This window comes from Cydia fagiglandana, chromosome 12, assembly GCF_963556715.1.
Source record: "Cydia fagiglandana chromosome 12, ilCydFagi1.1, whole genome shotgun sequence".
Taxonomy (NCBI): Eukaryota; Metazoa; Arthropoda; class Insecta; order Lepidoptera; family Tortricidae; genus Cydia; species Cydia fagiglandana.
In genome coordinates this window covers 2,157,050-2,180,222 of record NC_085943.1, presented here as the reverse complement: position 1 = coordinate 2,180,222, position 23,173 = coordinate 2,157,050, and the positions used below count along the sequence as shown (strand labels likewise).

Below are 23,173 nucleotides of genomic sequence, written 5' to 3'. Positions count from 1 at the left end.
GCATATTTGGCGCAAATGCTTGAAATGGTGGTTTTTTCTTCTTCATTTAGATTTTCAAAATTTAGTAATGAAAACAATGATTTTACTCTATCTGCATTATTTTTACATTTATCAAAAGAAAAGCATTTATAGTCCTTTAGTGGCGTTATTTGTGGTGTGAAATTTTTTATGATTATATCATTACTACGTGTGTTTAGCACTTTTACTAATATCTGTCCATTGTTATTTGTAGTCACGGTGTTAGCTACAAATATTCCTTCTCCAATCTCGCTTGCCAATATGACACAATCACCCATGTAATTTGTTGCTATTTTTACTATTGATTCACTTCTTGCTGGGAGTGTTACTTGGTTTGAGTTAACAATGTCATTATGGTTCATGTTTAAATTTAAAGGTATGTTATGTAAGTGATTTATGGTAATAATTTGTTTTTCGTAATCTATAAGACATTTATATTTGACTAAAAAGTCCTGACCAATGATTCCGTCAACATTTAAAGGCAAATTTGAGAACACATGGAAACGATGTTGGAATTCCTGTTCTGTGTCAGTTTTTAAACTTAATCGGATTTTACCACATGACATAACCTTACCACCTATTCCCTTTATGCGTGTAACTTTCGGGTAAATGGTTCTACCTGTTGCCAAAGCAACTTCTTCTTTAACTGCACTAAGCGAAGCCCCTGTATCCACTAACCATGTATATATTTTTCCGTTTACTGCTAATTTCACCGAATTTAAATGATTGTAAGTTAAAATGTATGCGTTCTTAGAGAAAAAACCGCAGTCCGTTATTTCCCTTATCGCTGTTGTCTTGGTCCAGTACGTTTACGCGTGGGCGACTATATTGTCGCCGACCTCGGTTGGAAGTTGGGTACCTTGGTTTGCCTGTACCTCGGGGTTTACTCTGCTGAGGAGTTATACCACTCCTAGCAGCACTGCCGTATTGACGCTGTGGTTGGTAATGTCGCTCCCTCGGCTTGCTGTAAGTCTTAAAAGGTTTCCTGTAGGGGAACCCTTTATTGCGCATATGCAGCATTTGCTCAGAGCGAGGTGACGACGACGAGGCCATTGATACTTCTGCATCTTTGGCACTTTGTATCGCGTCTTTGAGTGAGTCAAACCCCCGGGCAGTTAATATGGTACTTAATTTTTCGTTACGCAAGCCTTCAGCAAACTTCTGTATTGCTGTTTTCTCATTTAGCGGCTTTAGAACCTTATACGCCTCCGTATTATTACCCGCCTGCGTGACCGTCAGTTTTACAAATAGCTCTTCTAGCTCCTGACCGAATTTTTCAATGGTCCTATGTCCCTGTCTAACTGTCATTAATTTACTCTGAATGGCGGTAGCTGACTTTTTGGTGAGAAGATGTGTTTTCATGTCGTCCACCAAGTCTTTTACAGCTTCATGTGTTTTCTAACCTAAGTTTGGCACTTTGCGTTAATCTAGTTTTAAGCACAAAATTTATTAATAGCTTTATATCAGTTTCTTTAATCATTGTGGAATATAATTCAATTGCGTCAATCAACTGATTAGTGACGTCTTCTGTGCCATTCATAGTTGGCAACAAAGCCACTGCGGCCTTGAGTTCAAAATTATCCCTAGAAGCCATTTTTGAATTTTCTTGAGATTGATCCTCGTAAGATGCTAATATTTTATCGTATATTTCCTCAATTTTTTCGTAGTATGATTCTATTAATGTGCTGTCTTCTAAAGATATTTCCGAATTCTCTACTTTATCACTAATTTCTTGAACATACTCTTCGTATTGTGCATAGATTTTGCGTACCTGCTCAAGTTTATCCTGTCCTAATTTTTCTTTCCTACGTCTAGGACCTAACTTCCTAATATCTTCTTGTAATTTTACTAACTGTTCGCATAAGTGCACAATCCTAGTCATAGCTTATCCTAAGTACGTTTGACACATTATCTCCAGAGTAGACTACAAGACACACAGTGTAAAATATACAATTAAATTAGAAAAATAATAATAATAAAAATTAAATTAATTGGTACCGTATTCCATTCTCCTCTGCTGGCTTGATGACATCACTGCTGGCTGCTTGGCTGACGTGGTTCAGGCGGAGCTCGTTCTACGCATCGCTACTGCCACTGCTTGTCGTTCTATCTTCTTTGTCAGGCATTTATGCACCTTCTTCCAGAGCCCGTAAATGAACACGATGAGCATCAATGTCATTACCGTGGCTGTGATGTATGTAACCACGCTTACTTCTTTCTGTGCTGAGTCTGCGTTGTTGCCGGCGCCACTCTGAGCTATGATGACCTCCTCCTTTTGGTAGGTTTTAGCGGGCTGGCTGCCCATGACCTCGGGTTGACCTCGGGTTGATGCTGGGCTGGTCTCGGCTGGGCTCGGCTGGGCTGGGCTGGGTTGGTTGGCGTATCTCAGACGATTCCGAAGCTGGTGACACCAGGACCGCTGAGCAGTTCCACTGGCAGGGTCGCCATGTAATGTGGGGCGTCGCAGGGTAGTAAATAATACTAATAACGTCTGCTGATTACTGAACATCTTTATTGAGTAAATTGGTGCTTATATACTAGTGGCCTACGTGAGTGGCATTTAGGTGACCTTTATGAAAATGTAATTAGAATTATTGTTTATTTTATTAAATATATTTTCTATTTATTAAATGTCACCTTAAATGTCACATGACGTGTTGACCTCAATACGATACAATACGTCATGTGTCTACTCACCGTACACATATTGCAGTTGTCATAAATGCTCGAATTTATTTTAAACTAGCGACTCGCCCCGGCTTTGCACGGGTAAACCTTAGCAATTTATACACCTAAACCTTCCCCAAGAGTCCCTCTATTGATAGGTGAAAACCGTATGAAAGTCCGTTTATAGTTCGTTTTTTTTAGCATTAGAAAGAACTTGGAAGAAGGTAAGCGATCTTGACATGTCTTTTAATTGAATAACGCTTTTTAAAAATCAATAACTATTACTCATGAAAGCAGAAGAATATAAATGATCGTATTAGATTCATAATTGTTACATATTTGCCGTATAGATATTTTAATAGTAGATTGTTAACCAAGGGTGGAAAGTGAACCATTTCACCCGAGATATTTTGGCGCTCGAACGAAGAGAGAGCGCCAATAGTTCGAGGGTGAGATGGTTTCTTTTACCCGAGTTAAACACTCTACTTTTCATTTCGACTATGAGGAAAGTCAAACACGAGAAATGTAGGTTTATTATTGGTAAGTATATTTCTTTAGAACAAATTATTAACAGATACATAGGTTAAACCATATAACTATAAGTCACTCGAATTACTTGAAAATGTAAACGGCGCCAATTTCAGTTATGCGGAAGCTAATATGAGAGCTTTTTACTGAATAATATGGCTGTTAGCCGTTGCTCGAAGTAAAAATAAAAAAATAAATTACTTTCCACCCTAGGGTGGGAAATGCAATTTTCCACCCGGTTATCAGCCTATGAAAGGTGAACTTTCCGAACAGGAGAAATGAAAAATCTGTTTTTCAATTAAAAGACACATCAAGATTGTTTACCTTATTTCTAATGCTAAAAAAAACGAACTATAGTAGTATTTGAGTTTATCGCGAACATCCATAAGGTGTAGTAATTTTAGTATCAATAATTAGAACCTGGTCTATAAAATATTTTCAATATAGGTGTTTATTCGGATCAGAGGTTTGATGTCATAGATATAAACTATGGATGAGCGCATGCATACGAATTGCCCGTTGCGATCTTCATGTCAGCAAAAAAGCGCCATCTGTTACACACTGCGTACAACTACGTGAGCTCGACTCTCGCGATAACTTTGTACGGGCGTACAAGGCTTGTTAAGTTTATTCGCGGTTTATATCAGAAGAGCGTCGATTAAGTTTATGGTTAATCAAAATTATTTGTTGTATTTGTTGGCGTTGTTTGATATCCGTGTCGTCGACACTGACGCTCCTTCTTACCTCTCAAGACCCGTGACATATTATCTGTACTAAAATCAGCTGAAGACGAAAAACAGAGAAAATATTCCACGGCCTGTGAAATGCGACATGCAACTTTCACACCACTTGTAACATCTGTTGACAGCGTCTATGCACCCCAAATGTCCTCCGTTATAAAACATATGGCAGAAACCATATCTCAATGTTGGAACCGATCTCTAAGTACTGTACTGGGCTGGCTGAGATGCAGGATCAGTAACGCCGTTATACGTGCCACCACCATGTGCATCCGAGGCACACGCCACCGGTTTAAGTCCCCCGCCAGGTGGCTTGGGTTCGACGACGGTGCCGCCCTTCCCCACATCGACTGAAACCCCTTTTCTACCCTACCTACATATGTCTTAACCTAACCCTTTGCCTATGTATTACTTATGATTCTCGTAATAAATGCTTTAGTTAACATATTTATTGTATTAAAATGGGCGAACTTATCCTTATAAGTTTCCGTTCTTCTACGTTATTTCGTGATGTCATTATCGTCTCAGGCGGCAATGCAATATTTTAAACATTCGCGCAGTACGGTGTGCCGCCCTGTGTAAGCCGGCTCTGTCAAGGTCGACAATTTGGCCGAGCTACTAGCTACAGCAGTACAGTTCGATAAGTACCTCCCGAGCTTTCGCGAGTAAAATGCGGCGAACAACTATTTCTGTTAGTTTCTTGCTTGCAAAACAGGTAGAGTAAAAAAGAAGGAAACAGCAATACAAACTAACTATTTTGGCTCAGTGATCCAAAGAGAATCTTGGCCTCCGAAACGAGAGCGTGCCACCTGTCCACAAATATGATGCAAAAATATAAGTAGGTAATGGAAAGTATTAAATACAGCGATGTGAATTAATCGGTGTTTGAAAATGCGCGCTTTGTTTCTAGCGCTCACCTGTTAATTTTTTTTGAGTTTTACCTACAGTTAATTAAAAACTTATACCTGACAAGAATCAATATACTAATAGGTACCTAAGTCAACGAATAAAACAATAACAAATACTTGATCTTGTTATTTCGAATGTTTTTAATAATTATGTAAAAGAAACGGGAACAAACTCTGTAAGACAGACAATAGGTACTTTAATTTCGGTAATTATATCCGGTAGGTAATCAACTAATCATATTTAAGTAGATTTACCTATACAAATCACGCAGTATGCATTTCTACTTCATAATAACTTCCAAAGAGAAATGACGTCCTTACAAGGTTAATGCATTAGCGCTATGACGTACGAGCGAACATCAGTTGCTCGTGAGAATGAAATAAAATTATCGTTTAAAATTGGTTTTAAGCAATAAATAAACCTAATTGGAAATTACTTACCGATGATATGAGATCCCATTTTTTTTCTTATACTTCCTATAATGGTTTTTGCACCCTTTTACAACGCAATAAGGCATTTTTGTGTTATGCTGCGTGACAACTTTCTACTGCGCAATTCGCCACACGACTGAGCGCCGGGGTGTGATAAATGCAAATATCACACCCATGTAGCGGCCCCCTTTTTAGTGCTCGTTAGCCGCGTCCTTACGAAGTAATATATATGTCCATGTTTGATGTAGACTTAGTTCAGGTGCGAAATGACGTTAATCACACATACCTAATATTATTTTAGGAAATACATAAAGATCATTTGATAGGAAAATGGACACCTTTGAGAAATACGTTTTTAAATGCGAATTTGACTAAAGATTTACGGTAAAAAAGAGACTTTTTTTTAAGCGCAAAAAATCGTTAAACTGAGTTGATTAACTATGATCTTTGTAACCAGGATTCGAAGCCAACCCGATAGCTAGAACCGCTAAATTCAATACAGCTTTTTCGTGTGCCATTACAAACATTTAAACTGTCAATTAAACTTTTTATACAACAAAATTCCTTAAACATTCAACCGCGCCGACGATCCGGGAAACTACATTACGTGTGTTACACCCATTATGTAACCGCACTTAATTAGAAACATGCGATTTGCAAGGGAAAGCCAATGAAAAACAAACTTGCGATGTCCAGTCGCCATCAGATACGGGGCGGCTAAGGCGCTCACAAATATCCGAACACGCCTCTATTGTCAAGGCGTGAGAGTGCGTGTTCAGATATTGTGAACATCTCGGCCGCTCCGATATTATTCCGACTGTCCGTCAGGTCTTGTGGACGTTTCTGGGCGGACAAAAACTGACAAGATTCGCGACTGTAATTAAGACTTTTCTGGTGTGCTTTTTAAGGGTGCCGTAGCCAAATTACTAAGACTCCGCTGTACGTCTGTCCTTCTGTCTTTCACCAGGATGTAACTCATGAACCGTGATAGCTAGACAGTTGAAATTTTCACTGACTTATTTCTGTTGCCGCTATAACAAGAAATACTAAAAATAAAATAAAATAAATATGTAAAGGGGCTCCCATACAACAAACGTCATTCGCGAGTCCCACTCGCCCTTGGCCGGTTTTTAATTTGCTATTTAGGAGATGATTGTGTTGTAATATGAAGTCATTCTAGCCGTCCACTCATTAAACACACTCTCGCTGTCAAAAAAAAAAACAACAAAAGCGTGCACTCACAGAAAAAGAAAAAAAACAACTACTAGGTACTACGAGTAGGTATAGGTAGTGTTTTTACAACGCTGTGTTTTAACGCAACATTTGACAATTAAACTTTTTATGTGTATGTATGTATAATTAATACTTGGCGAAATACCTTTTTATGTGCCTTATATAAACTTGTATTAACTCACAAATTAACTGCACTGGTAAAATTCGTGCAGGTCGATTTTTTACCGACTTTCCGTTGAATGTTCTTTTTCTTGTTATGAATGGGTATTGGGTAAGAGTAGTATTCCACCTATCCATTTTCTTTTTCTAATGTGTATTTTGTCTCACATTTTGGTTAATGAAAGAGTGAGTCGAAATGACATTGGACCAATATATTGGTGCACCTTAAGGTGCATAATTAACGGGGTTTTGAAAATGGCAAATAACAATAAAAGCATATCATACTTTGACAACACTACCGCAACGCTTACCAAGGCATCTTGCTTTACTATTGCTAAAAAAGTACTTCTAGTATTACTAGATAATATTTGCCATTTTAAAATAAAATCAACACAAAAAAAAAACATTCAGGATGTGTCTTGGATGGGCTCAGTTGACCCAGCGCGCGGATACTTTTTAATCCTTTGTATAAAAGAGAAGCGTATGAAATTGATTGCTATGTAAAAGTATATTTGCTTACAAATTACAATTAATGGGTTGTAAATTATAGCTATAAATCGACACTTCGTAATACTTATGATCGATCTAGTTGGCAATACGCATGCAATGTGATTATAAATCGTTATTAGCGAGGAATCTTTAATAATTTGCGTATCACAAGTTATACGGAGAACAATATGTTCTAATTGTATACAAACACTTTCTGAGCAACCGAGTAGTGAGGGCTTGGAACAAACTCCCCGAAGATGTGGTTTCAGCAAAAAATGTGAACCAATTTAAAAATAAATTAGACAGACACATCAATACATCTACTTGTCAACGATAACTATTAATGATTACTGGATACAGCCAATATCAGTTGTCACAACTGCCTGCCTGCTTACACAATAATAATAATAATAAGCCCGCAGGGCAGCTTGTGGCGAGCTGTTGGGGAGTAACGACCCCACGGACCCGAGTGCTCCCGAGAGTCGGTCAGGGTCTCCGTCTCCGGCGTGTCTTCGTCGGTCGGAGTGGACCCCAAGGGGACCCGCAGGACTCTCAGCTCTGGCTTGCCTTCATTGGCCGTCCAGAGAGGAGTCGCTAGAGCTATATGCTCCAGGGGTGGAAGTGAAAGATGCATAAGACGCGAGTTGGCACAGTGGCTGTTAACAGTCACTGGGTAGAAAGCGGCGCACACCTCTCGACACCCCTGAGCCGCTCACACCGATGTTGCTCCTGGTCGTCTTCGCGACGGCAGTTTCAGGGGCCCATCTAGTCAGCGTCGAGTCACCGCCTGCCTCGATGACGGTGTTAACATTGTTATGGCAGGTGTCCGGACCTCTTTTACAATAGCCCAGTCTCATTGTCCACCCAAACATCAATCCATAGACCGGAATACTGTTCACTTTTTCTACAATAGTCCCAATGCCTGCTGCGACCGGTTCATGGGTGTCTATTGTTGCGCCTGTGAACGGGTTCCAGCAGGCGTTCTACATGACATTAAAACTCTCCAAGGGGCCTCTACGTGTTGGATCTATATCCCCACGCAAGCCTATCAAAAGACCGGGATTTATAGGCCCGTGAAATCCAAAAGGAGACACAAAATAATAATAATAATAAGCCCGCAGGGCAGCTTGTTGCGAGCTGTTGGGGAGTAACGACCCCACGGACCCGAGTGCTCCCGAGAGTCGGTCAGGGTCTCCGTCTCCGGCGTGTCTTCGTCGGTCGGAGTGGAACCCCAAGGGGACCCGCAGGACTCTCAGCTCTGGCTTGCCTTCATTGGCCGTCCAGAGAGGAGTCGTTAGAGCTATATGCTCCAGGGGTGGAAGTGAAAGATGCATAAGACGCGAGTTGGCACAGTGGCTGGTAACAGCCACTGGGTAGAAAGCGGCGCACACCTCTCGACACCCCTGAGCCGCTCACACCGATGTTGCTCCTGGTCGTCTTTACGACGGCAGTTTCAGGGGCCCATCTAGTCAGCGGCAAGTCACCGCCTGCCTCGATGACGGTGTTAACATTGTTATGGCAGGTGTCCGGACCTCTTTACAATAGCCCAGTCTCATAGTCCACCTAAACTTCAATCCATAGACCGGTATACTGTTCTCTTTTTCTACAATAGTCCCAATGCCTGCTGAGACCGGTTCACGGGTGTCTATTGTTGCACCTGTGAACGGGTTCCAGCAGGCGTTCTACATGACATTAAAGCTCTCCAAAGGGCCTCTACGTGTTGGATCTATATCCCCACGCAAGCCTATCAAAAGACCGGGATTTACAGGCCCGTGATTCCAAAAAAGGAGATACAATAATAATAATAATTAGCCCGCAGGGCAGCTTGTGGCGAGCTGTTGGGGAGTAACGACCCCACGGACCCGAGTACTCCCGAGAGTCGGTCAGGGTCTCCGTCTCCGGCGTGTCTTCGTCGGTCGGAGTGGACCCCAAGGAGACCCGCAGGACTCTCAGCTCTGGCTTGCCTTAATTGGCCGTCCAGAGAGGAGTCGTTAGAGCTATATGCTCCAGGGGTGGAAGTGAAAGATGCATAAGACGCGAGTTGGCACAGTGGCTGTTAACAGCCACTGAGTAGAAAGCGGCGCACACCTCTCGACACCCCTGAGGCGCTCATACCGATGTTGCTCCTGGTCGTCTTTACGACGGCAGTTTCAGGGGCCCATCTAGTAAGCGGCGAGTCACCGCCTGTCTCGATGACGGTGTTTACATTGTTATGGCAGGTGTCCGGACCTCTTTTACAATAGCCCAGTCTCATTGTCCACCCAAACATCAATCCATAAACCGGTATACTGTTCACTTCTTCTACAATAGTCCCAATGCTTGCTGCGACCGGTTCACGGGTGTCTATTGTTGCGCCTGTGAACGGGTTCCAGCAGGCGTTCTACATTACATTAAAACTCTCCAAAGGGCCTCTACGTGTTGGATCTATATCCCCACGCAAGCCTATCAAAAGACCGGGATTTATAGGCCCGTGAAGTCCAAAAAGGAGAAACAATAATAATTATTTGTGAATGAAGTTTTTTGACCGATAATAGGCCTCGGAATCTTAATTTTACTCATGGTATACATGGCCGTGCCTCTAACAAATATTGCGGAAAGTTCATTGCGATGATTCGAAACCCAACGAAAGCCGAAGGCTCAGCTCCGCGTAGGGCCGAAGGCCTGGAGCGTCCCACAGGTTCGCCCAAGCACGCGAGGCCGAAGGCCGAGCTGCGGGAGTTCAGTGCTAAGCAGATACAACTGCATGTTCTAGCTGTCCGTCTAACTAACCTATTCATCGTACCGTAGGATGGACAAGAACATCGTTTGGTGTTGAAAATTGTAAACATATAATTATGGTGATCAGCTACTTGATGCATCTTACATCAGATGTCTTCCTGTAAAGCGTTAGGATAACTGAGGAAGCCAATAGACAGCTTCCATATGCCAACCAAAAATCTACCTTCAGCCGATGACTTAAAGATTTATATATTCGACATGTTGACATATAGATGGTTATAGCAATCTTAAGGTCGATGTATACATGCCGATCGGAACAGCTATGGGTTATTTTATTTTTGCATGGCCACGTCGTATGGCCATGCAAAAATAACGGACAGAATAACGTCAGAGATACGAGTAAAAGCCACATTACAGGCTAGCATACACCGGGCCCAAGATAGAGCGGCTTGGAGAGCACTGTTGAAGAGAGTAGGAATTTTGTACCTAACTACAGCCGGTCGCTTTAACTATAGTTTTCCTGAACCCGTCGTCAGTAAAAGTCACCGTACGTTTGAAGCGACCATTATCTATTTTTTTTGAGCCGTGCAAGTCGCTTTTCCACTTCATTCACCAGCCAATAGGCGCACATATTTGCACTGTACGGCGAAAAACGGGCAATTGGCAGGCAAATCTGTGCCCAGAGGGGCTACCGCGAAAACCGAAATTCGCAAATTGCGGGGATCTTTCTCTTTTATTCCAATGAAGGCGTAATTAGAGTGACAGAGAAAGATGCCCGCAATTTGCGAACTTCGATTTTCGCGGTTATAGCCCTGGTCTCACCATATATTGACCGTTTTGCCCGCCTGACCCACACAGACACAGGTAGATCTGACAGAGTGAGGGTCGGTTGCACCAAACGTCTATCACTGTTAAAGCGTTCGCTAAATTTGATTGTATGTGAATTTAAATACCTAGACTTCTGCTGAGTGATTTTGATCAGTCTGTTAAGTGTGGTTGGCGCAACTGGCACTAAATCTGCGCGTGTGTGGCTACTCGCAGCGGCGCCATGTTTTTTTTTTCAGAACGGAACGTATGCAGCGTCCTTTAGTAAACGGACTGCGATTATTACTTTGCTATGTAAGCGTAAACGACTCGCGATTTAAAATGATGGCCGACTATCTGTCCACATCGGAGACAAGGAAACGGTTTACGACGTCTTAAAATTGTCAACTGCTTCCCGTGTCAACGCTCTGCGTGTTGCAATTGTTTTAATCAATTAAAAATAGATACGCAGTTTTCCGGCTTTGCATTGTGTTTGTGAAAACGCAATAAACTATTTAGAAAATTATAAAACGTTAGTGTTATATGCTTGGCATTTGGTGGAACGATGAATAAATAAAATAAACTTGCTGACATATTTGTATGTTTAATGAATCTTTTTTTTTGCAAACGACATCATTGTCGGTACGGTACGGTAAAACTAGTGCCTACGTCAAATCATGGGATTAGTTGTCAAGCGGACCCCAGGCTCCTATGTGAGCCGTGGCAGAATGCCGGGATAACGCGAGGAAGGAAGGAGACATCATTGTCGGTACGCTCCAAAAATACGAGTAGGTACTCGTAAAGGCACAGTTACCTAAAACTTACTCAAGTATTACGAAATCTATAGTAAGGGGTCATCCATTAATTACGTCACACGAATTTCTAGGTTTTTTGACCCCTCCCCCCCTCCTTGTCACACTTGGTCACATTTAGCAAACCCCTCCCCCCTAGTGTGACGTCACATTTTTTCTACGAAATCGCCAAATCGAATTAAGTAAGTATCTAAGTATTATTAATATTTTATCAAAATATTTTTGACGATATAAATATTAGTAATTTTAGAACCCAAAACTGCTTAGGAAAGAAAACTAACGAATAAAAATATTAAAAATGTTTTTTATGATTATCGTTTTAAAAACTTGTTATTTAAATGTACAGCGAATAAAATAATTTAAACAAAATTTCGGTTACTGATGAAGTTAAAGTGACGTCACAAAGTGTGTGTCTCCCCCCTCCCCCATGTCACAATATGTCACATTTTCTTGACCCCCTCCCACCCCCTAAACGTGTGATGTAATTAATGGATGACCCCTAAAACGTATATCCCTCATTATCCTGATTTGATACTAATTTTGTTCCGAAATGACAGATCGATCAGTATTAGGGTTATAAAAAGGATTAGCTAAAATTAAGCCGTGTGAAAATCCACAAATCTCGTTAGAAGATGTATGACTGTGTGCAAAAATGTGTCCGTCTGAAATTATACCCGCGTCCACGCGAGCGCCGACCGGTCTGACCCTGCCTATGAAGCCGATGGTCCCGGGTTCGAATCCTGATAAGGGCATTTATTTGTATGATGATACAGATATTTGTTCGTTTGTCATGCTGGTTTTCTATATATTTATATATTATATATATCGTTGTCTGAGTACCCACAACACAAGCCTTCTTGAGCTTATCGTGGGGGTTAGTCAATTTGTGTAAAAATGTCCTATAATATTTATTTATTTATTAAAAAAAAAACTGTGTGCAAAAATGTGTCCGTCTGAAATGGTACCGCGTCCACGCGAGCGCGCGCGGCGCGGCTGGCGAGTGAAAACCTCGCGTGCGCACTTTCCATCTCGCGCGCTTTTCGCCGTTTTTGCGAACGGGGTTCCTTGCGCATTTTTCTTTTGAATATAGTAAACTGGCTTCTGCTTCGAAAGGTTGATTTAGTTTTTATTATATTCTTTATAATAAAAATGAATATTATAAAAATTAAATCAACCTTTCGAAGAGACTCGGGAGAGCCACAGGAGACCGAAGAGCTGGCAGCTTCCTCGTATCAGCTTAACAATCCAGCAAGGAAATGCTGTCAGCGTTTTCGGTATCATGCAGTAGGGGCCATTTTTAGAATTATTATAGTGATAATGCAGATTTATTTAGTCTTATTTTAATTCTAGTTACGTTAACAAGTATAAGGGCGGGGCGTCCATATTCATTACGATTTTCATTCCTTTGATTTAGGAATTCGTTTTTGAGACGAAGTGAGATGAGTATTATCATCGAAAAAAATCTGCAGAACCTTAAGTGCTAAAAAAATTAATCTTTACCAATTCTTCATCATGTCCCTGTCGCACGCGGAACGCATATTACATACACATTCCCTCCTGCACACCCAATTTACAACTTTATCTGCAGCCTTTTAAGGTTCATTATCACTAAACCAAATTTATCTTGTATAGTAATAAATAACAAATATTCGCGAATATTAGAATGTATAGATCAGTGGTTCTTAACCTAGGGGTAATTACCCCCGTGGGGGTAAAACTGGTATTTTACGGGGGTAATAAGCTAACCTAATATAACAATACAACAAACGTACACGTTTTAATTTTTATTACCATTGGGAGGAGGGGTAAAATCAGGTTCCCTAGTTAGTCATAGGGGTGACCGGACTGAAAAGGTTAAGAACCACTGGTATAGATGCATGTGACATGCGTAGAGATATGCTTGAATAGACAATTGTCCGCGCTTTCCTTAATGAAATCATCATTACATATTTACTGACTTATGTGGATTTGACACTTTAAACTCTCGCGTTTTGTACACATATTCAATTACACAAACGGGTCTACCGCGATATAATTTCATTGTTTTTACCATTAATTCCGACGTTTCAGCTGAGTTGCACCAGCTGTGGTCACCGAAAGACTGACGTCCCAACAAATGTCAACGGAGATATTAATAAAACACCACTAAACTAACCGAAATTAGTTTATAAAAATGTTCGGGGTAGACAAAAAAATCGAATTAAAGGTAAAAAACAATGAAATTATATCGCGGTACACCCGTTTATGTGGATCTGGCTTCTGGCCTTGTACTACATGGAGGCGATCAGTTGAGGAGGCTGGCTCAACTGGTCTCGGCTGGAAGTACCCGCTCAAGATCGTGACAAATGGAGGATTCTTCTGTCATGCGAGCCCTATGTCCCTAATGAGGGATAGCAGGAATTTATTATCATCATCATCATGTTGATGTTGGATTGATGGTATAAGGATCATATCAAATCAAATAGAGTCAGTCTATGAAAAGTCTGCAGCGGATTTGATAGCCTACGCAGTGCATGTGTCATTTATAGGTCATAATTTCATAGAAGTTTGACGTTTAAAATAACAGACTTTTCATAGACTGTCTATACCTTGGCCGTACGTAATTCAATAGTTAATTGTAAGTAGGTATATGAGTTATACGAGTGCACCTGGGCCGAGTTATATACTACTCTCGTTTTTTCTTTCGTCAGATTTCGATAAAATTTGATGGATAGATAAAGTTCCCTATGCTCTACATTCTACAATATAATAAGCGCAATTTCGCTGTGTGTAAAATATTCCCTTGAGTTATGAAAACGTATGGATTTTTGTTTGAACGGAAAATTATATACATTTTACAGTACATATAAGCTACTTTACCGCCCCTAGTGCGGTAATTAGCACAATACGTGCCTATGTCGAAAATATAAAGGGCCACGTTGTACAGTCATCAGCAATAGTATCTTACACAACTAGGGCCGCAAAAATATGTGACACGTTCTTATTTGGAGCGCAATAAGAGCGCGATATATTTTTGCGGCCCTAGTTGTGTAAGATACTATTGCTGATGACTGTACAATACACGTGCGAATAGGTGATTTACAACGAGTGCCGATAAAGTGAAACACGACCTAAAGGGAGTTTTAATTCGACACGATTTCCACTTGAATCGTAATACTATTTTTTATTCCGCTCAAAATGAGGAGCTCTACAATATTACCAAATTTTATAAATTTTTGACGAAAATGAAACAACAAAATAAAAATCAACCCAGCTATCAAATGATATAATCACAGAAACTCAATATACCAAAGCATTTGAAGTCTTTACAATAGATTTCATCTGCAATCGCTATCCGCTGTGGGCGCTAGAGCAGCAAGTTCGGTGATGAAATACGATTTACGTACGGCATGCTTTGATACTGTATCTGTTCACACATGGTTGCTTTTAATTGCATTGATTTGGACCCAAAGATAACAAATAAGTATGTTCAATGACTAAAAATTCGGTGAAGGAAAACATCGTGAGGAAACCTGCATACATCTGCGAAGAAATTCAAAGGTGTATGTTAAATCCCCAATCCGCATTGGGCTAGCGTGGGGACTATAGCCCAAGTCCTCTCGTGCATGAGAGGAGGCCTGTGCCCAGCAGTGGGACGTATATATGCTGAATTGTTAATGACTAAAAATTATATATTTATACAGGGTGCCCAGTAATTAATAGATAACCTTCTAACCACCGACAAGGCACCTTAAGCTTACCCAGAAAATGCACTTATAGGTCTAGTAAAAGTTTCGTGGTTTTCGAGATAATCGCACTTTTCATTCTTTCAAAAATGAAAAAAAAAACAATTATAGTTGAAAAAAAGCTACCCAGTGCATCAATACCGTTGAGTCAGAACTAGATCAGATATCCTCAAGATTGTATGGACTAATTGGCTACTTTCCTATTAGTCAAATCAGCTTCTTTTTTAGAACTGTCAAAACGATTTGCTAATATGGAATTTATATGAAAACGTGTGTAGTGACGTCACAGTCAACTCACCTACTTTTTATACTTCCATCCGATTTATTAAATAGAAATTGTGTTTAAAAATAACTGCTATCTATGTTTTTCTAATAATGATCTGGTGCTTTATTTGGTGCACGTTGTGAAATAATTTATTTTAAGTAGAGGAAAGTACCCAATTAATCTCAGAACAAACTATTCCCTGGCCGAATTGACACCAAACCAGATATGTACTTAGCACTTGTCTCGTTCCCACACTAGTTGCCCAACGTATTGTGTATCTTATCGCACATCTACATTAATTACGACGTTGCGTTATGTCTCATTGGACTTATGCGCGGGAATTTTTGCGCCATCTCGCCGAGGAGACGCACAGTCGCCATCAGATATATCGGAGCGATCAAGGTGTTCACAAATATCTGAACACGCCTCTATTGTCAAGGCGTTAGAGTGCGTGTTCAGATATTGTGAATACCTTGGCCGCTCCGATATATCTGATGGCGACTGTACCATCGTTGACACAGTTGGCTGAGCTGACGTGAACTCTATTGCGGTGAGATAAGATCTACTAATGTTCAGTTAAATGTGTTGCTGTTAGAACATCGTTGAAAAACAGAGGTCATAGGCAAGATGCCAATCGTTTGCGCCGTAGCGAACGAAACTGTAATCCTCTATCACTCTTCCAGATAAGTGCGACATTAGCGTTTCTTTCGCTACGGCCCAAACGATTGGCATTTCGGCTAGGCTCCCAGAAATGTGCACATATATGGCATGCCACTCTAGTCTCCACTCGATGTCCGAATCTAGAAATAAGAATGAAACTGGAGTTTCGTTGGTCTCGAAAATTGTAAGCTTTCTTAATTTTAAGAGTTTAATTATATACACGGTGTAACATGAGTAAACCGAATAATTTTAACAGCGTATTCCTGATCATATTTAGAGACAAAAATGTCATATAAACTTTAAAAAAAAACGCCTAGTTTCAGAAATAATATTAATTTAAAAATAAACAAGTTTTTGTTGTTACATAATGTAAAAGGCTTTTTTGATGGTAATGTTGCTGCTGGGGGACGTAGTCTAAATATCCTTATTTATAGATGTCAAAAAGTGACAAGTAACACTATGCAAAAAGAAGGTTTTACGAAAAAAAAATGTCAAAATCAATTTTAAGTAAGTAACAAGTTTACCAATAAAATTTATTTTTTATTTACAAATACCTTTAAAAAATTGAAAAAACAAAACAAAAAAAAAATTTTTTTTGGCGAAATTGACCTTAACTTATATTAATTTTTTTCCTTCTTTTGACCTCAGCAATGCGTGGTTAAAATTATTCGGTTTCCTCATGTTAGTTACACCGTGTATGTCTCATTTAGGATCGGTTGCACCAGACCGCCCGTCAGCGTTAAAGCGTTCGCTAAGTTTTATTCTATGGTAATTTTCAATTTTTTTTGCTGAGAGACATTGATCAGTCCGCTAATTGTGGTTGGTACAACTGCCGCTTAGACATTTAGGTGCGATTGATTGCCTTTGTATTTGGCTTTGATTGCCTTTGGCTTAGTCATTTCGACGTCATTTACTACTACATTTTTGTACACACAATAATGAGACGGTTTTTAAACATATCTACATTTGTTTCAGCATCTCTCCCCGGCACCGAGGCAGCCCACCAGCTGGTAGTCTGCGTCCGCAACAAGTGCACCCCCGAAGAAGCCCTAAACGTTCTCCGGGAGCTCCCGAACCCCCTCCGTGAGGGCGAGCAGCCCTCGGCAGCGCAGGCCGCGCCTCACAACCCTCTCAAGATCGATGTGTTTGTCCAGACACTACTTAACTTGGGCAGCAAGAGCATTTCTCATAGCTTTGCTGCTATATCGAAGTTTCATTACGTTTTTAAGGTGAGGTTTCTTTGGTGGCGCATGAGGGGAAATCAATCATCAAGGGACGTTTACAAAAACAGCTCATATTTTTAAAAATGGTTCAATAGCTGCTCTAAAGTGACAGCCGTAGGCAGCGCAGCGCTATCTCACATAGCTTTGGTGTTACAAAAAGCGAGAGTTTAAAGTGTTTTCGCTTCGTTTAAAGTGTAGTGTACAAAGATGTACATTTTCTGCAGCTATGCATGTGCACTTTGATCTGACCCAAAACAACATCTCCGTGCAAACGATGCATCTGTACTTTGTCCAAACAGTAGAGCGTCATCTTGCACACGCATCGCAATTTCCCACTCAACCTAGCTGTAATTATTACTAAGATCAACATTTTGTATTCATTGTAATTTCTAACCTTGCAGTAAAAACTCGCTTCTTATATTTGACATCTTTTCGTTGGTGTTTCGGCACCTCTCCTTACATTTGACATAATTTAACATTCCTTGACAATTCATTGGCATTCGATATGGACATTCACTTTACAAAGCACATTATCAATTAACAATCGCCTGTATTTCCCACAGATCCTCGCCGAATCCGAAGAGGCTCAGATCTGCATCCTCCGCAACGTATGGGAGCTCTGGCAGCGGCACCCTCAAATGGTCTGCGTCCTGGTGGACAAGATGTTAAAGACGCAAATAGTCGAGTGCAGCGCCGTGGCCACTTGGCTGTTCTCAAAGGAGATGGCGCCATACTTCACGGGCGCGCAGCTGTGGGAGATCCTGCATCTTACTATTGACAAGATGAATAAGCACGTCTCCAAACTCAGTGAGTACCTGGATTATGAATCGTTTGTCTTTATCTGTCATTTTGACTTAGTGTTATTTTAAGAAAGGGATAAAATATAAAGCTTATTTTATATAGCCAGGCTGTCAGTCGCCTGTGGCTTTCGTTTAACCGAATCCTCTGGAGTTAGAGCTAGTTACACTCAGTGTTTGCCGAACTTTAGTGCAATTGATCGTCAAAAATTACAGATTGAAAATGTTAGTAAATATTAACGACGAAAATTGGTGGTTATGGCGGTCAGCTTGGCACTAACCATGTTGTACGTGTAGTCATCTGCCTGTTTCTGTGGTGCTACAATTGCTTCAAATTGCGTAAACCACAACCGCGGAAGGTCCCTTGAAAACTCTGGAATGCGGGACATCACTGATGTTGTTGATATTTCCATTACGTCGGAATTGGCGCCGCTCGAAGACTTGCTCTGACCCGGTGGAGACATAATGACGCAGTAGGTAGCAGTGTAACGAAATCAAACACAGCGAGATAACTTTGTCGGTATTTCTCACCAGTAAGAATTGGAATCTGCAGACCTTACTCCGCTTGCTGCGTCCAACCGTCCAAAAATAGAGTGCTCTTCTTGTTCTTCAAGGGGGTCACCAATTTAGTTTGGTGGCATTGAGGCCGGCATGCAGCCTCTGTCAGGAGTCAGAGGAGACTGCAATGCACATTCTCTGCTCCTGCGGACACTTATGTCAAAAAGAAATACCTATTTAGGGCGGCACGTATTGCAAACTTATGACGCCATGGGATTTCCTAGATTCAATGGGCATTAGTAATGAACTTTAAAGGGCCGTCAGAATAGATCACTGCTTGGTTGACGTGACCAAAAGGGCCTGCTAACATACACATGATTATTGTAATTTCCAGGTCGCGAACTGCAGGAAGCTCGCGCGGAGCTTGCAAGGGCTGACTCCTCAAGCTCGGACTCTGAAGATGAGGGCACCAGCAAGAAGAAGAAAGATCAGGACAAGCCCACTGAAGAGGTAAGCGCACCTGATCAGACTTCACCATAGACCACAGACTAGTATTATAGTTTGTTTTTTTAGCATTAGAAAGAACTTGCAAGAAGGTAAGCGATCTTGACATGTCTTTTATTTGAAAAACGCTTTTTAAAAATCAAAAACTATTACTTATGAAAGCAGAAGAATATAAATGATCGTATTAGGTTCGTATTTATTACATATCTGCCGTATCTTATTTTTAAAATGAGTTTTTCAATTAAAAGACACATCAAGATTGTTTACCTTATTTCTAATGCTAAAAAAACGGACTATACATAAATGAGCTATACGCGTGCCTCCGTGAGGGACAAAACATACGCAAAGCGACAATATTAAAACACGTTTTAACATTCCTGACAACATACCAAAAAAAAATCTACGTAATTCGGTCGGGTTATTTGTTGCCCACCATAAACCAAACTACATTTTTGGTGGGGAACAAACAAAAAGTGAGATTGTGACAAGGATAAGCAATACTACCGCTTTCTCTGCTACTCCTACTGAAATTTCCATAAGTGCATCTCGTTCGGTCGTTTGGCCCCTCCCCCGTGTCATCTCTATATTATTGTACCTCTATGGACTTCACCCTTAGACCGGGACACAGGGCGGACACGCCATACATCAAAAATCATTTGCGTTTATGTGTGCGCGGCACGTCTGTACACGACACGCGTCATTGTGTATGTGTGGGTAAGTCGCTTTACTGAGAGGACGCCAGAAGTCCGCCAGATTCATGTCGCGGCCAGTCGCGGGGCGAGGTAATGCGAGTCGGGGCGGGGCGGTGCGTGGCCTTTCTGTAGATAATACTATTACTTATTCTGTAATCAGGGTTTCTAACCTGTGAGGTGATTACAAGAAGCGCAGCGAACGCCTCTATAGTCTGTATGTTTAGGTGTTTAAATAAAAGTAAACAATTTAATAAATAATAATAATAATAATTGTGGCGAGCTGAATGGGAAGTGACGTCCCTTGGGTCCCATACCCCCGAGAGTCGGTCAGGCCCCTCTCTCCAGCTTGCCTTCATTGGCCGGCTGGAGTGAACACTGAGCAGGGGCCGCAGGACTCTCACCTCTGGCTTGCCTTAACCGGCCGTCCAGAGTGGGGTGTCAGAGCTATATGCTCGCAGGGCGGAAGTGAAACATGCCTAAGACGCGAGTTGGCACAGTGGCTGCTTACAGCCACTGGGTAGAAAGCGGTGCACACCTCTCCACGCCCTGAGCCGCTCACGTGATGTTGTCCCCTTGTCGCTCCGTGCGAGCGGCCGTTTTCGGGGACCCATGTTGTGAGTTGGCGAGTCACCACCTGGCCCATTTTTTCATGTTTTTTAACATATGAGCAGGGCAGGTGCCATAGTCTCCTCCATAGTCCCAGTTACTAGCCCACTAACAACTCAACGCAATAGCCCGGTTTCTTTTTGTATCTTTTCTTGCAATAGTCCTACACTAACCGGGGCTTGTCCTTGGGTGCACTACTATAGTGCAAACAGGGGTAATCGTCGGTTGGTGTCACATTACATTTAGAGTAAATTGTCTTATTACAAGGGGCCTCTACGTGTTGGCTTCGGCCCCACGCACGCCTTCCAAATGCCCGGGACCCCATGGTCCCGAGAATTTGTAAAAGACAGAAATAATAATAACACCGCAGACTCACCTCTCGACAACTTTACAGCCACTCCAAAGTGTTGCCCTGTTGTCGCACTGTGCGTGCGGCCATTGCGGGGCCCACTCAATGAGTTGGCGAGTCACCACCTGTGTTTAACAATATTGAGACTGATTGTCACGACAGGTGTCCGCTAGTCTCATCCCATAGCCCGATATCCAGTCCATCCAACATTCAAATCAATAGCCTATGACATTAGTTCCCATCGCAGCACAAAAGTGCTGCACTGCAATAGTCTTTGCACCTGGCGGGGACCATCTCCGGATGTATCATATTGTGCGCTCGGGGATGGTATCCGCCACGTGTATCCCTTGTTTTTAGATTAAACTGTCTTAAAGGGCTTCTGCGCTGTTGGCTTCGGCCCCACGCACGCCTCTCAAAAGTCCGGGACCCCATGGTCCCGAGATCTGGAAAGGACAAACAAATAATAATAAAACAATAAATGAGAAGTCACTATGACAACTTCAAAGTGCCACGAAAATTCCAGCCTTTGTTAATTTGGATAATTGAACTTAAAACATAGAAATTAAATATGGTATACACTTTTTCCACTCTCTAGGGTCCTCACATTTTTCTCTTTCTCATAAGTTGTCAAAAAAAAATACTACATTAATGATGGTGCGATTTTCAAGTCTGATTGCAAAGTTCTATGGACATGTTTCATGAGTCTCTTGATTTTTAGGGTTCCGTACCCAAAGGGTAAAACGGGACCCTATTACTAAGACTTCGCTGTCCGTCCGTCCGTCCGTCCGTCCGTCCGTCCGTCCGTCTGTCACCAGGCTGTATCTCACGAACCGTGATAGCTAGACAGTTGAAATTTTCACAGATGATGTATTTCTGTTGCCGCTATAACAACAAATACTAAAAACAGAATAAAATAAAGATTTAAATGGGGCTCCCATACAACAAACGTGATTTTTGACCAAAGTTAAGCAGCGTCGGGAGGGGTCAGTACTTGGATGGGTGACCGTTTTCTTTTTGGTTTTTTTTTTTTTTTTGCATTATGGTACGGAACCCTTCGTGCGCGAGTCCGACTCGCACTTGCCCGGTTTTTATGGTTAGTTTAGACTTTAGTTAGAGTATTGCTACTAACACTAATTTAAATTTCCAGGCAGTGGAGCGCATGGAAGAGCGTCTAGAGGCGGCGCACATGGACCAGAAGCGTCTGTTCCTGATCGTGTTCCAGCGCTTCATCATGATCCTGTCCGAGCACCTCGTGCGCTGCGACACCGACGCGCGCGACCCCAACACGGGCTGGTACCGGAGCACCGTCGGCCGCCTCAGGCAGGTCTTCCTCGCTGTGAGTACTGTGTGTCCCCCCCCCCCCCTACATGGACCAGGAGCGTCTGTTCCTGATCGTGTTCCAGCGCTTCATCATGATCCTGTCCGAGCACCTCGTAAGGTCGTAAAGGAAGGTGTATGTCATCTGCCGCTCCGTTGGCGGATTGAAGAAAATGATAATTTTGAGTGAATTGTTTATAATGCTAAAATAAGTCCAATTGCAATTTACATATTGACAGACTAGAAAAAAACGTCTTATTGCATTTAAGAAACAAGAAGAGGCATGATCGTAGTTTTGTCCTTAAGAGCCAACAGGAGTGGTTATTTCTCCATACAAACGTACTCGACTGTTTCCTCCGTGGGTTTTGATGTTAGAGCAATGATTTTTTCAACACAGATTAATATTGTCAATATCTGTGATTGACCGTTTTGATTTTTTTGATATTTTTGTTTTTTAAGGCGCTAGAGCCCTTCAAAAATGGCCAAAATGGCCTCATTGATTATGCCGCAATGAGAGGCGTAATATTCAAAACTGATATCAATTAGTCAAAAAAGACACAGATAATGTCATAGTCATTTAGATTTCCATATTTGGTTACGATTGGTTAAGTTTTGGAGGAGGAAACAGTCGAGTACGAAACCTCGATATTTGAGATTTTTACGCAAGATTTTTCGCCTTGGCTTTATCGCACTAGTTTTAGGAGCCGCTTCCGTTAGCGAGACGGGTATATTTACCTAAAATATTTAAAGCTCAGCTCCTGTTTCGTCTTAAGATCAAGTGTTTCCAAACCATTAATTAGACCTGTTTCGTTTCCAGCACCACGAGCAGGTGCAGAAGTACAGCAGCACGCTGGAGACGCTGCTGTTCACGCAGGACCTGGACCCCCACATTCTCGACGTGTTCCACCAGTTCCTCGCGCTCACGGCCTAGGCCTGGTTAGCAAACGTGGATTTGTACCTAAAGTGGGCTACTCTCACATTTGCTACTAAATATAACCTTATGAAGTTATCACCGAGCAATACCACAGA

The 23,173-nt window shown here is 41.6% G+C and overlaps 1 protein-coding gene across 1 annotated transcript in view; it reads left to right on the top strand.

Annotated features, from left to right (window-relative positions):
* The window catches only part of LOC134669432 (nuclear cap-binding protein subunit 1), a 41,334-nt gene extending 18,161 nt beyond the window's left edge, over positions 1–23,173 (top strand). Inside the window, exons 6-10 of the mRNA XM_063527009.1 lie at positions 17,134–17,387; positions 17,945–18,188; positions 19,071–19,186; positions 21,975–22,163; positions 22,962–23,173. Of these exons, the coding sequence (XP_063383079.1) occupies positions 17,134–17,387; positions 17,945–18,188; positions 19,071–19,186; positions 21,975–22,163; positions 22,962–23,075 (917 nt within the window). The 3' untranslated portion in view covers positions 23,076–23,173. The remainder of the gene's footprint in view (positions 1–17,133; positions 17,388–17,944; positions 18,189–19,070; positions 19,187–21,974; positions 22,164–22,961) is intronic.